The 24,389-nt window shown below is 48.1% G+C and overlaps 1 protein-coding gene across 1 annotated transcript; it reads right to left on the bottom strand.

The window, feature by feature from the left end:
- Positions 1-9,093: 9,093 nt before the first annotated feature.
- Positions 9,094-20,503, bottom strand: LOC311354461 (zinc finger and BTB domain-containing protein 16-A-like; the record flags this gene model as incomplete). Its single annotated transcript, XM_084474261.1, has 3 exons — positions 9,094-9,327; positions 13,499-13,669; positions 20,341-20,503. The coding sequence occupies 3 exons, from the start codon at positions 20,501-20,503 to the stop codon at positions 9,098-9,100; spliced, it is 564 nt and encodes a 187-aa protein (XP_084330387.1). The 3' UTR covers positions 9,094-9,097.
- Positions 20,504-24,389: the final 3,886 nt, after the last annotated feature.

Genomic DNA, 24,389 nt, shown 5'->3' with positions numbered 1-24,389 from the left:
TCATTAGAGCCGCTCACATTAATACTTATTTTAGCCAGCTTTCTGACACACACACTTGTGTTTGTGTTTCTCTGTGGTTGCGTGTGTTTGTGTGTGTGCATGCGTTTGCGTGCATGTGTGTTTGTGTGTGTGAAAGCTGGCTACCCCCTACAGATCCTAGCTTAGCTGACATGACAATCCGAGAGGAATTTGGACACGACCGGACACCACCCCCTACCTCTCTGATCACCCCCCTCCCCCAAACACACACACACCCCCCCAATCCATCTAGTGTGGTCTCTTTCACAAGGGCCCAACTGTCCTCTCTCTCTCTCTCTCTCTCTCTCTCTCTCTCTCTCTCTCTCTCCCTCTCTCTCTCGCTCTCTCTCTCTCTCTCTCTCGCTCTCTCTCTCAGATCATATCTGGGTCAAAGAGCAACTGAAGATGGGACCCCTGGGTTCCTCACAATGGACATTCAAAACACACACACACACACACACACACACACACACACTAGCCTACCAATGGTCAATACAGTTGCCCCTGCTTTTTTTTTCGTGCAGGACACAGGGAAAGAAAACAAGGAAGCCTGCAGGACATCAAACGTCCTCACAAATCACTTGTCTGTTTTCTTTACACTCCTCTTCGTTTGTCTACTGCTTTACTCACGCAACAGCTGACCAATCGAGGGCAACCGTGCAGCTCGAGAAATATTGGTGCAAAAGCTTCATGGCTTTGGACCAATCGGCCGCCTTCTCCCCATGTGTTTCCCTGTGAGCTGACACTCAGCAGGTTTGAATGAAAGGGAATACTAGACATCAATATTTATAAGGTCGTTGGACGTGGATATGAAAAAAATGCTCCGGGGAATCCCCCAAATGGGTCTTTTGGTTGAATGGTAGGCTGCCAACAGTCTGCTGCCCACCATATTGCTCTGGGTCTCGTGGTAGAAGGCATCGTGCCCTCCAAACGATCAAAATATGAGGTTTGAAACGTTTGAGAGGAAGGAAAGCTAGTCTTAGTCCGATACCATACTTAAAACCCCCATATTGTCAGCCTGATTGCCTAAGTCGTATTTTAAGGTTCATCCCTTATTTAGCGTCAAAAATGCCAAATCAAATAGATGACTTAGGCAGACCATGATTATGGAATGTAAAAAGCACTCTGATTGGCTTAGGATATAGCCTATGAGGCACAGTGAATCAGCAGGGTAAGGAGAGTAGGCTAGAAATCACAATTTGGCCAAAATATGACTGATGATATGCTTCAATGCAAAGTCTCTCAGTTAGACTGTTTGGAACGGCATTATGAGCCTGAGCCTATCCTGATGTCTTGTATAAATCCCCATGGTTATGGTGGTAATCCATCCATTATCGCCCATCCCCACCCATCACCGTCACTACTGATCACTGCCCAGCAGGGGTCGGCACCCCTCACACATCACCCCACCCAAACAGCACCCCTGGTGACACCCCAGCTCCTAGCCAGGCCCCCTGCTGCACCCTGGATCGTGTTAGCCCCCATGGAGGATCAGAGTGTGAGCGTGACAACTCATTGTACCTGACGCGACTCAACGCTTTGGCCAGGTTAGCGGGGCAACAGGGGGACACATGCGCCGCCACTTCATGTTAAACACTGCACATATAAGGAGGAGATGAAGAGAAAGAGGAGGAGTAGGAGGGTGAGAAGAATAGGAGGAGGAGGAGGAGGAGGAGGAGGAAGAGCAAGGCGTTCCTCAGTACTCCATCCAATACTTAACCTCGCGGGGCAGGCTTTAGGGAGACTTCAATTTGACTTAAAGGATATCGCTGCAGTGCCTGCAATATGCTTTTCCTCCTCAATTGCGGGTCATATCGGGTTAAGCCAAGCAGAGCCAAGTGAGAAAAAAGCATGTCCATAACTCTGTGTCGGTATTGGGTTCCTCAGAAATCCTCAGTGTAAATACACATTGTTGTATGGACTGGAATGCCTTGTCGAGGAATCTCAGCAGGGGACGGAGCAGCGTTTATAAACAGCGGTGGTATTTACAAGCCCAGTCAAGTGTCTACATTTTTTGGTGTGTGGATGGGAAGCAGTGAGTATCGTATTGATGCAATCTCACCAAGTGTTTTGAGGTCACGGCCGCCTTCTGGTCAACCCGTGTGCCTATACTGCTAAGGACTCTGGGAAAGCACATCGTTTTCACGGAACATTCTAGATTATTTAGAAATTCTCTTACTGACCATAGTCATCAATTTATTTAAAGATTTGGTAAACATCTAAGCTTTGCTTTCTTTGCTCCAAAATGTATTTAAATGTATGAGTAATTTAATATAATAAATTACGCTCATATATAATGCTTTATAGCTAATTTAAATATTTGAAAAATCCCAATATGTTTTCATAGCTTCATCTAATCTTGTTGTGCATTGATAATGTAATGATAGTGTCTGTAAATCAGCCTTTTTATTTGGTACTTCACTCACTTTAATCTTATAACAATTAGGAAGAAAACAACCCTTGATGGATTTTAACAAACCAAATAAAATAAAAAATGTCCAGGTATATGCACATGTGTTATAGCAACATACTCTTTCTGATAATGATAAACAATTTTTTTATTTTTCATTATATTGTTTCATGTTATGAATATTGTACATATAATCATTATTTTTATATAACAGCTCTATAAAATAAAGACAATCAACTATAAATCGGTAGAAACTAACCCATACAAATACAAATCTAATAATATTATTAATAATCATATTAATACAAATAATTAATTATATCACATGATTGCTTTGGAAAAATGTTTTTTAATATATATTTCGTACCTGTAGTATGTTGCATGTTTATATTTTAAGAAGTAGCCCTGATTTTGATGATGTACACTTAAAAAGGTTATTTCATAAACAGTTTTGATATTATTTTAATTGCAGATACTGCAAGCTGTTGCATCTAAATGTTTCTGGGATTAACCAAAGGGCGGCTTCAGTTAATTGTTGTTAATATGGATCAGAATGGATTTCCTTTAATAACCAGAGGAAATGAATAATAGCAAAAACAAAGCTACATATTTTCAATGATTATATTCATATGAATGTTACTTAAATATGAATTTGTTAATTGAATGAATAGATTTTCATTCATTAAAAATTTCTTTACCATGTTTTTAGTGGAAAAAAACACATCCACAAATACACACTTGACATTGAGAGGCAATATGTCTTGCTTATAAAACTTTCAGACGCTATATCTGAATGTGCAAAACTAAAAAAACTTTGTTCAAATTTCTTTGAGCCCAAATAAAAGCCAAGACATACAATCTGAAGTCTATTTTTAACTGCAGAAAGCGCACAATGTTTTGTATTTAATATAATGCAAACATTGTTGTACATGAATTCATAAATATATCCACCACAACAGGATAAACCGTCTACAAATACAACCAATCTACAGCTAGTATTCTAGAAGATTAAATGGTGTATGTGTTCTCATTACCGAAGGCACAACAACATTGAAGACACAGAAGAGAACCTGCAGCATTAAATCCTTTATTTTTCCTTTTTTATTTTTTTTTCACACTCCATCAGAGAACACTGAAATGTTACAAAGAGATGTGTCTTACTCTACGTGGAAAGAAAAAAACAAAAAAACAAAAAAAAACAACAGATCATCCTTTTCATTATCAACAGACGTGGATGTTGCCATAGATTGGTGGCACAGCTTAACAGTAAACAAACTGCCACAGAAATAGCACATTGTCGCTAGAAAAGACACAGGACCTTTGCAAAGCTCAAATGCAAATTTAATACAACCAAAAATAAAATAAAAATAAAAATGATAACGGGCACCTTCTAAGATTAGGCTAAGATTAGGTGCTGAGGTAGACGAAAACTATAAAAATTCAAATCATAATAAAAACACTATTTTTTTTATACAGAGCAATTTTGACTGGCACTTGTGCTGTCACAAAAATGAGAGGGGGAATATAGCACAGACAAGCCAGAAAAAAAAAGAAAGAGAAAGAGAGACAGAAAGAAATAGATACGAAGCTTTGTTACATAAAAAGCTGTGTTGCGCTTGGTCCGATAGGGCAATTGGTCCTCAGTGCTAATATTTAGAAAAATACAATGTCTTAGTGCTTTTCTTACTCTGTTTTTTGTCTTTTTATTTTTTATTCCTTTTTTTCTGTAGACCTCAAATGGCACATGCATGGCAACACGGCATGAAATGGCTACTTGTTCTAGAGACATCAACACCAAAACACAGAAGTGCCAGCTCCAAGGGATGCCAGGATTACCGCCAGGTTTTCACTTTGTCATCACAATCTAATTGTATTTTTTTTAAGAAAAGAAAAGCACTTTTTCCAGCAAGAGAGTTAAAAAAAACAAAGCAGAAGGGAAGTTACTCCCCTGTGCCAACCTGCCTAAATGGAGTTATTTTTAATTTTGTTTTCAAGAGCAAGCAAAAGTTATAGTCAGCAAACCTGTTGCTGACATGGGGGCTTATAAATGTTAAAGAAACATACAAAATTATGCTAGACTTACTCAGTCAATATGCAAGCAAGCCAGCCAATATCGGTGATAGGGCATAAGAAAAAAGAAAAATCACAAATAATTCCTTTACATTTGTTGAAAACATTCTCCATGTTGTATGCTTTTGGTTTGGTTGCCAATACTAGCCGAGAGAGGGCGGGAAAAGGATTTTCTCACCACAATCCCAACGTTTACGGGTGGGGAGGTTGGCAGGAGGGGCAGTGAGAAAAGACACAGACTCTTTCCAGATGACCAGATCAGGTTATTTTGCATGGTTTCCTTTGTAAGAGCGTCATGACATCCCTAGGGTGGCTGGAGACACCATTAATCTTTCTTCTGAAAATACAGAAACTAATATAGATGGACATTTTTGAACAATTTCCATTTTTAGGCACAAAGATAGTACATAAACATCAGAGAAAACACTGAGGGAAGAACTATAGCAATGCAAACGCACTATGTATAGAATTATCTTTTTTTCAGAGGAAAAAAAAAGTGGCATAGAACATCATTTTATTTTGTGTCTGATCGGATTAGTGCATTTTTCACTAATACACACACACACACACACACACACACTTTCGTTCACACACACACACACACACACACACACACACACTTGCGCACACACACACACACACGCACACGCACACACAGATATAAAGACACATACTCTTTTATGCACTCGCCCACACAGAGAAAGTAGAAAACATTCATAGAATCACAATAGGAACAACTGATCAGCTCTTGATATATAGTGGCTTTTACACTGGGACCCGGACACAACATACTATTACAGGATGGATAGTGTGTGTGTGAGGGCGGAAAGAAAAGTAGACCCTAGTCATCACAGTGTTTTGAGATTTAAAAATGGCAAGACGCAATAGGAAAAACCATCCCCTTACTTTTTTTCAAATACAACAAGGAAATAAAATAAAAAAGAAACGCTGACAATCAAGTTTGATTGAAAAGTCGCAAACGACAAGTACTTATTGGTTGGCCGGCAGCAATGGCCCCGCCCACCCCTCCCTCCCTCGAAACCCTCCCTCGCCAACCAATCGACTGTCTCCCTACCTTCCCTGCCCTGCTGTGATTTGAGGAGCTTTTTATCTTTTTTTTTCTTGAATGAAAAATTGATATTCCTTTACACTTTACACACACACACACGCACACACATACTCACACAGTTGTGGCGGATAAGACGTTAGTCCTTCATCTACAATGCGATTGACATCCAGGAAAAGCGACACTCAAGTACAACATGTTCCACGCACGTACGTAGGGTTATGTCCGACAATATCAAGGAGGAGCAAGGCTAAACCATTTACACCCAGAGGGACCAAAAACAAGAGACATTATAGGTAATAAAAAAAACAGGAAATACAAATATTTGTGCCCTGCTGATACCCTCAACAAATGGGGAAAAAAAAGAACCGACACGGAATACAAAAATATCACAATATTTTATAATATCTATCAAATTGCCTCTGTTGGCTCTCTCAGGAATACTCTGTTTTTCAAGAGCACTGGTCAACGAAGAGAATCTTTATTCTTAACCGTGTCTTTTTTTTTCTTCTTTGTTTTGATTACGACTTGCAGTTCCACTTGTCCGACACACTTCGCAATCGCTGCATCATGTGACCTGTCCACGGGGTCCACGACAATGGCGATTCTCGGGCTGTTTTCCGATGACTTTTTTTGTCTTTATTTTTTGTCTTTTTTTCAGCTTTTTCACATTACAAAACTACAATTCTATTCACATATTTTCAAGTTTAATTCTTTTTAAACCCTCTTTAAAAAGTTATTCTCCCAACCTCCTCTTCCTACTCCACATTTAAGGCTTCAGAATTGTTCGGAATCTGCTCTTCAGGGTGGGGGGGGGGGGGGGGGGGTGAGAGAGGGTTAGAATTTGAAACATCCGTTGAAAGGTTTTTCTTTTTTTTAAACTCTCCTCAATACTTTCTTAGCCTTTTCTTAACTGTTGCGATAAAAGTATGTGCGAACAATCGTAAATCAACTTTTGAAAGCATGAGATGAAGTCGACAACAACAATGACGACAAAATAATGCGAAACACAACGACACAACGAATACAACATGGAACAAAAATGTGCTTTTTGCAAAAGGAAAAAAAAAACAGAAAAAAAAAAATGCTAAACAACTTAGAGGTAGCTTTTATAACAAATGACCAAACCTTCTCGGCCTATTCCTCAAGCAGAGTTAAAACAATACCAAATTTGGTAAACATATAATGCACAAAGAAATATAAAAAAAGAAAACACGGAAAAAGCATCTTCTTTACGTGGCACTTAACATTTTTCCGTGTACGCACATTGCTCTATCGTATTGTGCAATGCATCTCTCTCGACACATACCGAACAAAACCAAATGTTTGCCGATGAAAAAAATAACGAAAAGAAAAAAAATGGATAAAGTAAAAACACAAAACAAAACAAGCACATGAGGTCACATAAAAAAGGAGGTAATTCAAGTACAATGTGAGATTTAACTCAAGATAACGATAGGAAAAACAAGGGAGCCAAAGCGCAAGGCATGGAACCACATACATGCAGAGTGGAATAATGCTGTCCTCTTACTGGTCAATCCTTGGCCCCTCCCCAACAGGCCGTGCATCATGTGACCCCCCCGCTCTGTGAACCAGCTCTCCCCGCAGACCACCCCCCCCCCACCCCCCAGTTATTTCGATATGTATTCACCCTCGACATTAGCGCTGTAACTCGCAGTGTTGCTTGAAATACCTTTGGCCGCGGTTGACAAGGCTTGGCCTTATAAACCAGGTCTTACGTTTAGTTAATCCTACTACCCCCCCCCTCCCTCCCTCCTCCCTCTCTGTCCCTGCCCCCCCCCCCCCCCAGTCAAATACAAACAAAATCAACCTTCTCTGGGCTGTTCTTTCACATTCATGGTGTACAGTGAACAAAAAACTAAATTGTCCGTGACCCGTCTCTCGGCCGCGCACATTTAACCAACAATGCGGGGGGGGGGGGGGGGGGGGGGGGGGGGGAGGGGCGCGTCACGTACATTTCAAGCATGTCTTCTCTAAAACATTCACCACTGTTTCTCACAGTTCTAGCAGATCCTCGTCCTGCCCGCCCCTTCTCTTTTTTTCTGTTGAGCAGCCATTTTGGTTGCAATGTCCCACCGTCCATTGTTGTGACGAATGGACCGATCTCGTGAGTTCTTTTGAGAAAAACAAAAAACAACAACCTCTTTGTCCGTTTGGTGCCGGTCTGTCTTTAGTGTGATTAGTTGATAGTCGTCTTCATACATGTACAATTACTACACCGATAGTTTTGGAAAACAGACAAAAAAAAAAAAAAAAAGAGAAAGATAACGTAAAGAATGACGTTTGTAGACAACTGTGTTTTTTTCTTTTTTTTTCTATAAAGGACAGATGGAGCTGTGCATTATATTGTTGTGTTATTGTAGTTTGCGTATTTTGTAATGTTATTTCTTCTTTTTTTCCCCCAGTGGCGGCTCGCCCCTGTGAAGATATACTACGAGACTGAAGCTTCGAACAGAAACTGTTGTCGTGAGGGGTTCTAGATGTGCAGTCAAGCCGTGAAAAAAACGTAGGATTGCAGCGACCTACCAAAAATAAACAAAAAAAAAGAAAAGAAAATAGCATCATTATACATGACGCGTTGGGCGGCCATTGCTCTCCAGGCGGGCGCCCCCCACCCCCCCCCCCCCCCCCCGGGTAGTAAATTGACCCCCACCTCCCAGCCCTTATGCAACACAAGATGGAGGAAGGAAGACCAGGAAGACCAGCAATGACCCCCATAACAACAACAACAACAACAACCCGCCCACCCCCTCCCCATTCCTCTCCAACCATAAATCCCACAAAGAGGAACCGGGCATCGCTGCCTGAAACAACACCACCGGCGATACAAGTCTCTTGCTGCCCGCCGGTCTGACGCCACTGTGCGCCGTACACGACGCCACTCCGCCAAAATAAAAATAACCACACGGCCACAGCTGTGATCGACCCGATGCATCCGAAAAGTGACTGAGAATATTCTCTCTCTCTCTCTCTCTCTCTCCCTCCCTCGCTCCCTGCTCTCGCTTCTCCCTTGCACGTCCTTCTCCCTCACTGGGCGACGAGCACCCTTTGTTTGTAGTACTGTTCGTGGCACGGTGCCCTTACGAAAGCGCTGTCCTCATACCCACGTTGTTTCTTGCATGAATATGGGACAGCAGCAACAAAAAAACGTAACCCCCCCCCCCTGCCCCCAACAAAAATAACCGACGCCCACCGTCGTATTTCAAGTCTTGTTTTTTTTGTTGATGTTGACATTCCAGGTCTCCTAACCAGCCCCGCTCCCTCTTTCCACCCCACTATCCATAACCCTGCCCCCCCCCCCCCCCATCACCCCATCACTCCGCCCCACCCACCCCCACCCACAAACTCACCCCTCAGACGGCCAAACGCCGCCCCCTTTCTCTGGTGTCACCACCTTTCCCCCTCCATCCTCCTTCTCTTCTCTCCTCTCCATCCAGCCTCCCTCTCTCTCTCTCTCTCTCTCTCTCCCCCTCCACCTCTCTCTATGACCCACGCCCCCCCCGGCGGCTCCACTAGACGTAGCAGAGGTACAGGTAGGTCTTCTCGATGCGCCAGTCCGAGGGCACATCCTCGGGCTTGTGGCCCTTCATGTGCTTCTGCATGCCGGACAGGCTGGGGCAGTACTCCAGGCAGATGGTGCACTGGTAGGGCGAGGCGCCGTTGTGCGTGCGCAGGTGCTTGATCATGGCCGAGTAGTCCCTGGACCGCTGGTGGCACAGCTTGCACTCAAAGGGCTTCTCGCCTGAGTGGGGTGGGGGGAGGGGGGGGGAAGGATAGAAGCCGGGGAGAGAAGGAGAGAAAGGCATTGAATGCAAGGTGGGCCATAACAGAAGAAATATACAAAACAAGATCCAAAAGAAGAGAGAAAGAAACCGCCGACAACCGCAAAACCGCTGAGCGCTCACGGTTCCGTTTGTCAGTTTTGTACGTGGCGAACGTATTCGCAGATCATTAAAACGACGTGACCGGTTTGGGAGAGCGAGAGAAAGAACGCTTGGCATTGAACGCAACCTGGGCTTATAACCAGAAGAAAAATGTACAAAAGAACTAGAAGGATGTCGAAACCGCTAACAAACACATCCTCCGTTGAATGATCCGGTTCTGTTTGTCAGATGGCACACGGCTGACATGGAACCGAATCAATGGACGCCACCTCGATGGGATTCAACTCGGTCACAACGGGAACGTAAAAAAATAAAAAAGACTTCCAACACCCCCGGCAACATTTTTCTATCGGACAATGAAAACGGAGCGATGGCCTTTAACCCAATCAACTCCGCAACGGATCAAGCTAGAGATTCTAAGCTATGGCAACGGCAATGCAGATGTTTTTTTTTAATGCACATCCTTCGCTCTTCATTATCCAGCGCTGCCCAGGTGGATTGGATAATAATTACACAATACTGGCGATATCCAGTATTGGATAATAATTACACAATACTGGCGATATCCAGTATTGTATAATAATTACACAATACTGGCGATATCCAGTATTGTATAATAATTACACAATACTGGCGATATCCAGTATTGTATAATAATTACACAATACTGGCGATATCCAGTATTGTATAATAATTACACAATACTGGCGATATCCAGTATTGTATAATAGGCGGTAGGCGGTGGCGGTGCAGGCTGTCGATTTTGGTGTGAGCGAATCAACATTACAAATCCAATAGCGCCTCGTCGACGGGGCGATCGACGGCCCCCGCGCAGCTCGGCGAGCGCGCACACGCTCCCCGTACGGAGCGTGACGTCCACACACGTGTCGGTGGCGGAACTCCTCGGCTCAGGTCTATCAAAATATCAAACATGCCCCCTCTAGTGTCTAACTTGGCTCTGCCCCAATTAGTCTAGCTAGTTAAAAGGGACGGCAATCCTTTGTGTTTCGGTCGTTATCAATTCTCATTAGAGGCTCATGAGAGGCGAAATCGGGCCGCCAGACTGTGGAGAGGTGCAGGCGACGGCATTCTGTCACATGTCAACGCGACGCCGGGCGCATGCATAAATCAAGCGACCGCCAAAGACAACCGCTGTTACAGACGCTAATGAAAGTACACAGAACGCCCCCCGCTTTCAGGGGCCACTTGAAAGATGCGTTTGTAGGGGGGGGGTCTGAAGGGGGGGGGATCTTTTTGATGTTTTAAATGTTTTCTTTAGTTAAACATGCAGCAAAAAACCCTGTTCCTCTCGTTCTGTGTTTTCCACTCCACTCGGGTCTTCACTGCGCTACGTTGTGATATACTCACAACGGATCCGTTTTGATTCGAGGAGACAAACGGCGGCAAACCGAGAGGCATTTCCTTTCAGCGCCGCGTCGCCACCGCGTCCCCCCTCATAGCCCCCGCGGAACAACGCCGGCGGGGGCATGTTTTTCCTTAATCCCGCCTCACCTGATTATACAACACATCAATCACCACGGCAACGGCGCCCTTTGAAGCGGGAATCACGCAGGTGCCACGCGTCAAAGGGAACCGGCCGCCTCTCGTCATGGGGGGGGGGGGGGGGGGGTATGGAGGGTGTTGATGGCGGTAGAGGGGGGGGGGGGGGCGGGGGTGTGAGGTCAGAGAAAGCACGTTCCCATTCAGCCTCGTGGCAACGCGCCTTCCCGTACGCACGCGGCCGTGATTAGAGCGGCGGCGGGGAATAATCCGCCCTGTGCTCCGCCGCGACAGACACAAATTAGACATGTAAATGCTGACCTTTACCGGTGGCATTTGAAACGAGCTGTCGGAAGCCATCTTGCACGTCTTAGGCTGTCAACTTTACGCTGGTGTGTGTGTGTGTGTGTGTGCGCGTGTGTGTGTGTGCCTGCCAAAATGAGCTCAATTATCTGTGTGTGTGTGTGTGTGTGGAGGATGGAGGGGGGGGGAGAGGCTGTTTTGGGGGGGGGGGGGGGGCAGGTAAAGGTGCAAGAGTCAACCTTGACCTGGGCAAGGTCATGGTTAGACGGCGCCGTTTAGCAGACAAGATGCAAATGAGGGGGGGAACGCGGGTGTTACTCACACGCTTCCTCTGTAACGGAGAGAGAGAGAACGAGAGAACGAGAGAGCGAGAGAGAGAACGAGAGAGGGAGCCAGAGAGAGAGAGCGATAAAGCAAGACAGCGAGAGAGAGAGAGAGCCAGAGAACGAGAGAGAGAGAGCCAGAGAGCCAGAGCCAGAGAGAGAGAGAGAGAGAGAGAGAGAGAGAGAGAGGGAGCCTCTGTGTGTGTGTGTAGCCCGCGGCGGTGACGGCCCGCCAGCTCAGAGACAATAAGCACACTGTAAACAGGCCTGCCTCAATAAGCAGCCAATAATGAATTGCAAATGGGACTGAGGTATTGATCGGCCGTCGCCGGACACTGGTGAAGGCCGGCGGCGGCAGGGGGGCGGGGGGGGGGGGGGACCTGGAGGGGGGGGCGGGGGTAGCTGCTTGCCAATGTCAATGATTCATCAAGGGACTCCATCTTGTGTGCGGTCGGCCTCTGACTGTGAGCTTGTCACTCGCTCCCGTTATCTGAAGCTACCCCCCCCCCCCCCCCCCCCCCCGGCTTACCTTGAAGCCTCTCTCTCTCTCTCTCTCTCACTCTCACTCTCTCTCAATCCGTCTGTCTGTCTGTCTCCCTCTCTCTCCCCGTCTCCATCTCTCTCACTTTCTCTGGATCTCTCTCTCTCTCTTTCTCCATCTTGGTCTCTCTCTCCGTCTCCCTCTGATTCGTCGAGCCTCTCCTTCTCTGGATCGCTCTTAAGTCTCTCCTCCTCTGCCTCATTCTGTGTCCACACGCGGCCAACCCGCCCAAAAAAACAGGGTGATTGTTTGGGATGATGGGCAGCCAATTTATTTGACATGGTTGCCTTTGATAGTGCATCGCTGCTCCTCTGGCTTAGTGATAATGGGGCTACGGAAAGCCATGGCGTGCCTTTTGTGCTTGCGCGGATGTGCAGCTAGTGAGGGAGAGACGAGCAGAGAGATGTATAGAGTCAGGGAGAGAGAGAGAGAGAGAGAGAGAGAGAGAGAGAGAGAGAGAGAGAGAGAGAGAGACATGAAGTGACACATATGGAGTTTCAGTCGCATTAGAGGAAAACGCACAACAACAACGGCAAAGGCGAGAGAGAGAGAGACAGAGAGAGAGAGCGAGAGAGCGAGAGTGAGAGCGATAGAGAGAGACGAAGCGAGAGAGAGAGAGAGACTGAGAGAAAGAGGGAAACGAACCAGGGGCCGTAAGAAGGGAGACATCAGGTAGGACGGGCCACATGACGCTCACGCGCGCGCGCGTGTGTGTGTGTGCGGTGGGGGACAACGATGTGAAATAACAAGATATATACGTTCACGGAGCTTTAAGACGCACTCGGATCAAGGTGTGTCCCCCCCCCTACGTGCTTCTATCTACGTCAGCCGGCGCAGTGCAGGGAGGGGGGGGGGGGGGGGGAGGGGAACTCGAGAGTCGTCCTGGGAGGGAGAGATGAGTCGGGCGGGGCCGCTTCATGTGAGGTTAAAAGGAGGATCCGTACTGTACGGCCACGCCGGCGGTGCGGCCGTACAGTGCACGTCACGGGTTGGCTCTTTTCGTTTGTGTGTGTGTGTGTGTGTGTGTACAGTCGTGTGTGAGGTTGTAGTGTTGATTCTGTGCCGAGGCCCTCTTTGGTTGTTGTTGTTTTTTTTTGCCTCTGTGTACCGTTCAGCACGCGGTACACGGAAGACCCGTGGTCCACAGCGGGACGGCTCAAACGCCTCACACACACCCTCCACGTTCGCTTTCCCTCTAATTGCCCCCCAACCTTTCAAATCCCCCCCCCCCCCCCCCTGCAGACACAACAGACACAAATAATTCCAAAGACCAAACAAAACGACAGACAGACAGACAGACAGACAGACGTGCTCGGCGGTCCCCAGTGGGGGGGGGGGGGTGGGGGTGGGGGGGGGTCCTACCTGTGTGCACGCGGTAGTGGGTCTCCAGCTGGTGCTTCAGGCTGAACTTCTTGCCGCAGCCGTTACATTCGTAGGGCTTCTCGCCCGTGTGGATGCGCTTGTGGCCCTTCAGCGTGCTCTCGTCGCGGAAGCAGCTCCCGCAGAACTCGCACTCGTACGGGTGGTCGCCGGCTGGGAAGCACAGGGGGGGGGGGGAGAAACCACGTTCAAACCACGTTCACATTCAGCCGACGCTTTCATCCAGAGTGACGCTGCAGTCGATACGGACAACTCCGTTTGACGGAAGGAAAGGCAAAGCAATACATATCGCTGTCGGTACGGTAAGGACGTTCATCAGGAAAAAAGTAAGTGTTTACAGTTGCTAGGTCCACCCGTTCCCCCGTATACAGACAAAGATAGCTCGATAAGATGCTACACAATGCCAAGTATTATTTTTAAGTGCCATACAAGGACATACAATAGGACATACAATAAGTGCTTAGAGAAATACCGTTCAGAACGGTGTGTAAATGAGGCCATATAGACACCGTAGTGTACTTATAAATATAGATGGAGATATGGAATGAAAACGCTGGCGTATATATATATAGATATAACAATATAGTACAAGTCCCTATTTTCAATGAGACTTCAGAGAAGTCATCAATGAGCAGGTGGGAGGTTAGAAGCATCTTGCTCTAGATTGCCTGCAGGTTACACTTTGGGGGGGGGGGGTGGGGGGGTGCTAAATCAAACCCAGCACCTGTCGGCTGGGAACGGCCCACCGAAGGCACAGCCTACTCTTGTCGTGAGAGCAGATACCCAGCCCTGGTGCTCGCAGCGATCCCCCTGCCTGATGTGTCACGTTCACATCCACGTCACCGTTGCATCATTATTGCTCACCTGACAGCAATCCAGAAAGAAAAAAAAAAAAAAACACATCCGTCCCCTATTGTCTCTCTCTCTCTCGCTGCCAAAATCACGTGCTTCCTCTCGGTGTCTGTGTTGTTCGTTGTCCTGGTTCATTTGTTCATTTTTCAACGCAGCAGCATAGCCTCCTAGTGCAGGCGCTGCTGACGTGTATCCACGTCCGTGCAGGTTTGTTTTCTATACAGGAGGTAGAGAAGGGGAAATGGGATACAGTAGCTCCTGGCTACGATGCCCCAACTCCACCACCTCCACCACCACCTCCACCACCTCCACCTCCACCACCTCCCCCAGGAGCCAGGGCATTTCCCCGGGACATGTCATGTTTCAAAGCTGGGAGGACAGGTCTTAAAACCAGAGATAGGAAGACAGATAGGAAGTAAGTAGGAGTGGTAGGGGGATCAACCGCCCAGGGACTGAGTGTGTGTGTGTGTGTGTCTATGTGTGTGAGTAGATGTGTGTGTGTGTGTGTGTGTACGCATGAGTCTGTGCAAATGTGTGTGGGTGTCTGCATATGTGTGTGTGCGTATTTGTGTGGACAGGTTTATGTGTGTGCGCGTGCGTGTGTGCGTGTCTACGTGTGCGAGTAGATGTGTGTGTGTGAGCACACATGAGTCTGTGCAAATGTGTGTGGATGTGTGCGTATTTGTGTGGACATGTTTATGTGTGCGTGTGTGTGTGCGTGTCTACGTGTGCGAGTAGATGTATGTGTGTGTGCACGCATGAGTCTGTGCAAATGTGTGTGGGTGTCTGCATGTGTGTGTGTGTGTGTGTGTGTGTGTGTGTGTGTGTGTGTGTGTGTGCGTATTTGTGTGGACATGTTTATGTGTGTGTGCGCTGTGTGTGTGTGTGCGCGCGTGTATCCGTCGCACGCAAGTGTAATTTGTGTGCGTGCGTTGGCGTGTGGGGCCGGGGCGGGCTGTAAAAATCAATAAAAGTGGCAGACTTTATTTGTCTGCATGAAGTTATCAGAGGGCTCCTGCTGTAAGATATTGTGCTGTTCCCGGCGTCTCCGACCAGCGCCTCTACAGATCACAATCCATCACGGCGCGCCCGCTGCCGCCACACCAGAGGAATAATAATCACAGCCCGCATCCACTCGCCTATTAATTAGACCCCGATCACATGTGCAAGGGGGATAGCTCGTGCGGTCAGACAGCACGCATGCGTACGCACACGCACACACGTCGCGGCCAGACGTATGCACACACACACACACACACGCACACACACACACACTTATGCGCGCACACACACACACACACACACACACACACACACACGCACGCACGCACGCACAGACATATACACATGCAAACTGAAGTACGTGCATGCACTGGCACACACCTTCGCGCACATGCAAGTGCTCACAAACACACGCACACACACACGCACGCATGCACGCACGCACAAAGACACACACACAAGAGGGGGGGGGGGGGCTGTTTTTCTATGCCTTCTCACTTCGTGTCGGCCGGACCACGCACTACATTTGCACGCGGCGGCGGTGGCGTTGATGCCGGCGGTTTAAATTAGTTTGCGGCCCGAGCTACGGCAGTTTGGGGCGTTTTAGCAGCGCACGCAAGGTCACTGTTAAATAAATAAACCGTAGGCTGCTCGGATATATATTCAAACTGCAGGCGAACGCCCCCGAACGAGCAGACAGGTCTTAATTTTGTCGGGGGAATACATTACGCTCGCAGGCACAAGAAGATATGTGTCCTCCATAAATCAAGAGCCTGTCACCGGGTTTTCTTCTTTCGCTTCATCGTCCGTCTCCCTCGGTTCCTTTTCCTTTTTTTCCCCTTCTCGTATACGTGTTGGTCACTTCCCCTCGCCGTCTCTCTCTCTCTCCGTCTCGCTCTCCCCATCTCCCTGTCTCTCTCACTCTGTCTCCCTCGCTCCGTCTCTCGCTCTGTCTTGCCTCATTACCATCCTGTTTTTTTCCTTCCCTCCTTCTTCTTCTCCTCCACCTCTTCCTCTCCTCTCCTCTCCCTACATCTTGTAAACTGCTTGGCCGCCTCCTAATGCATGCCGGTTCCGCAGGGGATGACCTGTGCATGGAAGTGGAATGCTGAGGATGAAGCTGCGTGTGTGTGTGTGTGTGTGTGTGTGTGTGTGTGTGTGTGTGTGTGTGTGTGTGTGTGTGTGAGAGAGTGGGAGAGGAGGGCACATGCTGGCGTGCATCGTCATAATGTCAGGACAGACAGAAAAAAACAACAAATACAGTAAGCTCAGTCAGCGCCAGTCCCCTCACTTCATCTCTCCCCCTTCTCTCTCCCTGGTCTCTCTCCCTTGCCCTAGTCTCTCTCTCTCTCTCTCTCTCTCTCTCTCTCTCTCTCTCTCTCTCGCTCTCATACAGCTGCGGACACACAAAAACACTCCGCTACAGCAGACAGCAAATTGGGCGTGAGTTAGAGACATGCGACGAGCACGCGCGCGCACGAATGATTTGTCGGAGGAGGAGGAGGAGGAGGAGGAGGAGGAGGAGGCGCACGGCAACAGAATATTAATGGAGGAGGGCAGGGATGGGGAGGGGAGGGAACGCCGCCTTCGCCGTCATTGTGAGTCCACCTTGTACAATACATTGGACGTGTGTTTCTGTCTGGGGGATTGTATAGTGTGTGTCACAGCGAGAGATTAGAGATAAAGAGCATAAAGATGGAGGGACAGAGAGAAGAGGGGGCGGGGGTGGGGGGGGGGGTACAGGAAAAGAAAAACAGTGAGCTACACATACGAGACAGAGGGAAGGCATGGAGGAGGGGGCAGATGGAGAGATGGGGAGAATGGAAGACAGAAAGAAAGAGAAAAATAGCAAAAGGAAGAAAATAGAAGGGGTGAGAAAATGAGAGACGAAAGGGTTCCCCCTCTATGACTCTCCTCTCCCCGCCAGCCAGCCAGCCCGGGTGGGAGGGAGGGAGGGTGGGGGAGACGAGAAGATTAAAGATGCCGAAATAACCACTGCCGTTAAAATTGATTTTTTTTTTCTTTGTTGCGTGCACACAAGCGCACGCCGACTCGCACAGCGGTCCTCTCCTGGTTTTTGCACCGGCAATTGGATGGACAGCCCCAACAACAACAGATGTGGGGACCAGGGTTTAGGGTACGTGGTGGGGGTGGGGGCTACAGTTAAAAGCCCGTTAGGACATGGTTAAGTCACACACTGACTTGACTTTGTCGCTGGATGGGAAGTTTAGAGCATGTTTTTATGACAAATATGGAGGGGGGACACGATGAAGTGCCCAATGCACATTTGTAATTTGGTGAATGTTATTGCAAACAAAAATACTACGATTCTGTATTTGTCTTTTTTTTTAATAAATATACATTTCATTCTAATTTTACAAGGGAGTATGTAAGGGGAACATGAATAGTCACTTTTGTTTGCTCATCTGAGAAAATAAATAAATGTTCTCGCAATCACGGGAACGGGAGTACCTAGATAATCGTGACCCTCAAGATGTCTCCCCGAGAAACACAGACGGTGACGGGTGAGAACAATTGATGAGCTCCACGGACGCGGTGAGCTACCAGCTCCACCGGTCTGCACGTCCACCCGACCTCCGAGCCCTTTCTATCTCGTTATGGAGGAGATGAGCAACATGAAAGGACGGGGAAAAGGTAAACATCTCCCGCTATATGCCTCCGCTTCTCCCCTTTCACGGCAGAGTAAAAAAAAAAAAACGAAACACAAGAGACTTATTTTTGGCGCCCAGTGATGAATACCAAGCTACTGACTTTATAATCCCCCCTCCCTGCCTCCCTCCCTCCCTCCTAACCCCCCTCCCCTCCCTGACAAAAGGCTCTGCGCCGCATTTAAATGATTGCTTTTTTCACGGCCACAGCTTCATTGTTATTTAACACACGCCTACATGAGATCAGCTTCAAGTTTGTGCGCGTGTGTGTGTGCGTGCGTATATGTGTGCATGCATGTGTGAGTGTGAGTGTGTGAGTGTGTGTGTGTGTGTGTGTGTGTGTGCGTGTGACAGTTTATGCATGAGTGTGAGTCTGTGTGTGTAAGTGTGTGGCCGTGCATGCGTGCGTGCGTGTGTGTCAGGTAAGGTAGTGTTTGTAGCTGCTGTTGATCACATCTCTTTGCAAAAGGTGTGTTTCGGTGTAAGAGGGGTATGTTATCCCCTACAATGCTTTTAGTGTGTGTGTGTGTGTGTGTGCGTGTGTGTGTGCGTGTGCGTGTGTGTGCGTACAGTAGTACAAGAAACAGCCACAACACCCCCCCGCCCCGCCCCCCCCTTTCCTCAACCAAAACAATTCTAATGATTAGTGTGTGTGTGCGCGCGCGTGCAAGTGCGTCTGTGCGTGTGCATCCGTGGGTACGTGTGTGTGTCTTGAGTGTGTGTGTGTGTGTGTGTGTGTCTGGCTTGTAAATAGGGCTTGGCTGCTCTCATCTAGCCGCCTTTCGTTTCAATATTTATCCGTGAGCGGGTGAGCTAAATCGACCCCGACAGTGAGACTGTTATTTAAGGTCGCAGACAGCCGGTAGAGCGAGGCAGGCCGAGAGGTAGAGTGAGAGAGAGGGAGAGGGGGGGGGGAAAAGAGAGGAGGAGGAGGGGGGGGTCCCTTGTGAGCAAAATGGGATTCATATCCATGTGTTCGTATGCTGTCACGGCTGTGGCGGGGGGGTTTTTCTCACCGGAATGGCTGCCTCTGCCAGCCTATCACTCCCCTTCTCCTCCCCCCATTCTCTCTTCCGCTCTCTTTCTACCTCTTGCTGTTTTTTTCCATCTCTTTCACTCCCTTTCTTCCTCTCTTCCTACCGTCTCTCACTCCCTCTCCTTCGCTCTCTCCCCTGCTCAGGCATCTCTTCATCTCCGGTTCTCCCTCTCTCTTCCTCTCTGTCTACAGTCTCTCTCTCCTCCTCCTCTCTCTCCCCCCCCCCCTCTCTCTCTCTCTCTCTCTCTCTCCTTGCTTGCTCCTTCTCTTTCCATCTCTCTCCTCCACTCTATCCATCTCTCTTCCCCTCTCTATCTCTCTGCCTGCCACTTCTCTCTCTGTGGCTGGCTCCGTGGATCCACAACAATGTATTAGTATGATTGTCTTGTCTCAGCGAGGAGCAAGCACAGAGAAAATAACAAAACGGGGGATTGGACAAAGAAATAGACGGACAGAGACTAAGAGAGGGAGACATGGGGGGAAAGAGAGAGATCTAGAGTGACAGTACTTTTGGTGGAATAAAGTCAGAATCATTCCTCAAATGACTGAAGATGGGGAGGGTTCCAACAGGATCTCTGATATGGGATTTTTACACGCCGCCTAATGAGCTGTGAATGTTTATGATCTATTCAGGCGACGTGCACGCCTGCGTGTGCGCATGTTCAATGAACCTTTGTTCACACATGCTTCTTATTCTCCATCGTCGAGACATACTATTTTTATTTTGCCCAAAATTCCAGAGCTAGCAAATGGATTATCAAATGAAAACAATGACTACACATGCATTAGCCATACTGTGTCATAAAACCATCCGATCACAAGAATGGTGAATGATATAGAACAATGATGTACAGTTACTAACCTAAACTGACCTACTGGTATTTAGGTTCATGCCGAGACCTGTATTTAAAGAGCAACTGTATTATTGTGATTCTTTTGCAAGCCAATGCTTCCATATTAAAGCTTAAAAACATACTAGATAAATGTCAAGGGGTCCTGTGGTAATATTTACCATCACGCAGCTCACAACATGACAACAATCATGACGTCACTTATTTATTGTCACCGAGGACCGGCATCAGTTATTGGTTACAGAAACAGCCAATGGGAGTATTTTCGGAAATGGTAATGGGAACAACAACAAAAAACAAACCATGGCGATAAAAGGTGGGACCTAAACTTGTAAAAGCTACACATGTAAAAGGCAACCCGCCAAATGCCCCCGCCCCCCCTCCACCCCCCCGCCCCCACAGGCCCCCACCGACCTGTGTGTGAGCGCAGGTGACGCTTGAGTGCGGTGTGGCTGGGGAAGGTGCGGTTGCACTCGCTGCAGATGTAGCTCCGGACGCCCGCGTGCACCTCCATGTGCTGCTGCAGCGCCGGCTGTGCCTGGAAACGCTTCCCGCACAGCAGGCAGAAGATAGCCATGTCCGAGCCTGAGGGAAGAAACCAGTGCACACACACACACGCGCGCACACGCACACACACACACACACACACACGGGTCAGAATCAGGCTGCCAGGTTCGCCCTGCCGGTGTCAGGTAAGGTCAAATATCAAAACCTTGAACGACGCAGAAAGACGTCGGGTGGGATGGGTGGGATGGGCGGGATGGGTGGGATGGGTGGGATGGGCGGGATGGGCGGGATGGGCGGGATGGGCGGCGCTTGCCTCGAACCGCCGTGGATGAGACGGTGGATGACATGTCAGAGTGTGTCTAATGCATCGTTTTTGTAGATTCTTCACAGTGGCTCTTGTTAGTCACAGCGGCGTGCGCCGCATGGCAGCGCGACGCAACACACACCCCGCAGAAAACGGATAAATCACAGTTTTTTGACCTCGTTTCGTCAACATTCTGCGGCTAAATCGCCAAAATTACGCGGCCGTGGCTTACGGCTGGAGAGCTGCATTCAGCACACAGCCGCCGTCTGGTAAACACTCCTCAGACACAGATATCTCCTCCCCGACACAGCGAGCAGCGAGCGCTGTTTGTGAAAACAACACTTTATACTGAGGTTGGCGTGTGCGCATGACCTGGTTGTGTGTGCGCGTGTGCGTGTGCGTGTGTGTGTGTGTGTGTGAACCGCCACAAAGCTGGCAGACTCTCTGAGTGGCATCAGAGTGGACCTAAGGCCCAGAGTCTCACGCTAGCTTTGTTCACAAATACATTGAGACACACACACACACACACACACACACACACACAGACACAGACACCGGGGATGGTACACACACACACACACACACGACTGAGACACACAAACACATTACAAAATTGAGGCACACACAGAAACACACACACACTCACACACACAACAAGACTGAGACACACGTTCACAAACATATTACAGAACTAAGACACACATTAATGCTACAAGACCCACATGACCATTCGACATTACACAGCTGACACACACAGCTCTCACACACACACACACACACACACACACACACACACACACACACACACACACACACACACACACACACACACACACACACACACACACACACACACACACACACACACACACACACGACAATGGGGGGTCTTTTCTGCGCGTGGTGTCTCAGCTCGCGGGCTTATGTGAGGTGTACAAGACATGAGGCGTACAGTATTTGTGGGATTACTGGATGCACACAATGATCATCTCTCATCGAGCATGGAGAGCGGTAGAGATCTCTTGTTCTGTGAGGTTGCAGTGAACCTCAAGGTCTAGTAAATACATATATACACGCAGACGCGCACACACACACGCACACAGGGTCCACACACACGCATATCAACGCACACACTGTCTCTTGCGCAGCTCTGGAAAAAAACACTCCCCTGCACTTTTTCAATTACCACCCTGCAGGAAAACTCCTGGGAGGGAGCAGAGCATTTCTATTTCATCAGTCAATAACACATCTTTGGTGGCAAAGCTGACACTAATTTAAAAATCTATGAAGAGCTGCAAGCCTGCCCTCGTGTCCATAACCAATGGCAGGAGGGAGGGAGGGGGGGAGGTAGGTAGGGAGGCGGGGGTGGGGGGCAAGCCGACAGCCTCTGCATCAGATCAATCATCGTCTCTGCTGCAAAACACCCCCGAAATAAGAAAGACGCAGACAGGGAGAGAAACTACGAAAGGAAGAGGGAAAGAGAGAGGGATAAGGGTAAGGACAGAGTGGGAGCGAGAGAAAGAAAGCAAAGAGAGAAAGAGGACGGGTGAAAGTGAAGCGCAGCATCAGCGATAGGGTGGGTGTGAGTGTGTGTGGGGATGAAAGAAAAAAAACAAAAGGGGCGAAATTAAGATACAAACTGCATCGGCAGAGGGGAAGAGGGAACAAGTGGAGGAGAAAGGGATGAGGAGAAAGAGAGAGAGAAAGACAAATACAATAAGCCTTGTCCGGGCGGCGGGGAGACAGTGAATGTGGCCAAGAGGGCTCCTTCTCTAACAAGTACAGACAGAGCCCCCCCCTCCTCTGGCTTCACATCTCCTTTCACTCTCTCTCTGAGGCTTGTACTAATCTGGGATCCCGCAGTCCTTCTATGTTAAAGCAGAACCGCTGGGGGGGGGGAGACGGCGCGGAGCTGGGGCCGGAAACCCACCGCCGGAAAGGGGCGGCGCCAGGCCACTGGTTTCCTGTTCTGTTATGGAGACCTCTCCTGCAGAATGCTTATCTGCGCTAGCGGAGGAGGCTTTCAGAAGGGGATTTTAATAAGTCTGTTTCTACGGTGGCCGTTCTACACAGTGTTTATTTGTAGCTTTTACCTATGGTTTTTTTTTTTTTTCTCAGTATTTCGACCGCTGGCTAATTTTGTGTTCGCCGACTATGCGCTTACGGTTGCACGCCTCGAGCAACGTGATTGGTCAAAATAAATACGAAGCGAAAGAAAAAGGGAATTACCCGCGTCTGAGCTCGGAGGATAACGAAACGGGGGATTGGAGAAAGAAAAAGATGGACAGAGACAGAGAGAGAGAGAGAGAGAGAGAGAGAGGCCGAGGGGAATGTGAGGGATGTAGAGTGGCAGAACACGAATAGGGTTTGCTAGAATGAAGTCAACATCATTCCTCAGATGATCAAAGCTGGGAGGGCAAAACATGACCTTTGATGGGATTCTCACACACAGTCTAATGAGCTGTGAATAGTTGATGATGCATTGAGGCAACACGCGGCCACTGTGTGTGTGTGTGTGTGTGTGTGGTATGTGTGTGTGTGTGTTATTCTCTATCTTTTAGACAATTTGGTTCCACCCATATCCGCAGCTAATTACACTCTTCACACTTCTTAGCAGATGGATTATAAAACATAAACTGCAGGTAACAGTGACTACACATGCCTCCATATTGTGTTGTTGAACTGCTAGCTGAGAGATGATCTCTAGACTTCTTTTTTAGACCTAATGAACAAAAATATAAATCGTTTGGTCAACAAAGCCAGGCTCTACAACGCAGGAAAGGTCATCAAGTGCGGTTACATTTTCCTGATGAGTTTCCTGACAACTTGGAACATGCTGATTTGGGCATTACACATGCAGTGATTTGTGATAACCACAATGTCTGTGTTCACGATCACCAGTTTGCCGCTTACAGGCTTAAAGAGCGCCGCCTCCAGCACCGGGATCGGTCGAAACAAGCATGACGCAAAGGAAAGCGAAACGCCCCCGTTCCCCCAGATTTTTGCCATTTTTGGGTACTCATCGAATCAGACTTTAGACATTAACCTTAAACCGTTTTTTTTTTGGTTAAATCCAAGTTTTCCACCCCTCCGCCCTGCCGCTTAATACCACCTCTCCCCCCGCCTCCGCCCCGCAGCCTTCATCGTCGATCAGAGTCGATTGTCATTCGAGATGCCAGCATCGAAGTGCTTAAATGCCTTTGACTGACAAGCGTGCCCCCCCCCCCACACCCCCTCCCATCCTCCCCCAATAATCCCTTCTACTTCTCCTGCAGCTCCTTTTTCCATCTGTCCGTCACTCTTACTTTTTGCTTTTACTGAATGAATCTCTCTATCACACTGGACAACGGGACGGAACCAAATGCTGAGAATGCCGTCTTGGTAGAAGGTTGAATCAGTGGAGAAAAGAAGGGCCAAAAAACAAATCCCAACACAATAATGACCAGAGACATTTTCTTAGACTGGAAGACGAAGGGGAGAGACAGAGACAGAGACAGACAGAGAGAGACAGAGCGAGACAGAGAGAGTCAGAGTGAGACAGAGAGAGTAAGAGAGAGAGACAGAGACAGAGCGAGACAGAGTGAGACAGAGTGAGACAGAGAGAGTAAGAGAGAGAGACAGAGACAGACAGAGAGAGACAGAGTGAGACAGA

Source organism: Micromesistius poutassou (genome assembly GCF_964030765.1).
Source record: "Micromesistius poutassou genome assembly, chromosome: 10".
NCBI lineage: Eukaryota > Metazoa > Chordata > Actinopteri > Gadiformes > Gadidae > Micromesistius > Micromesistius poutassou.
This window is presented reverse-complemented; position numbering and strand designations above follow the sequence as displayed.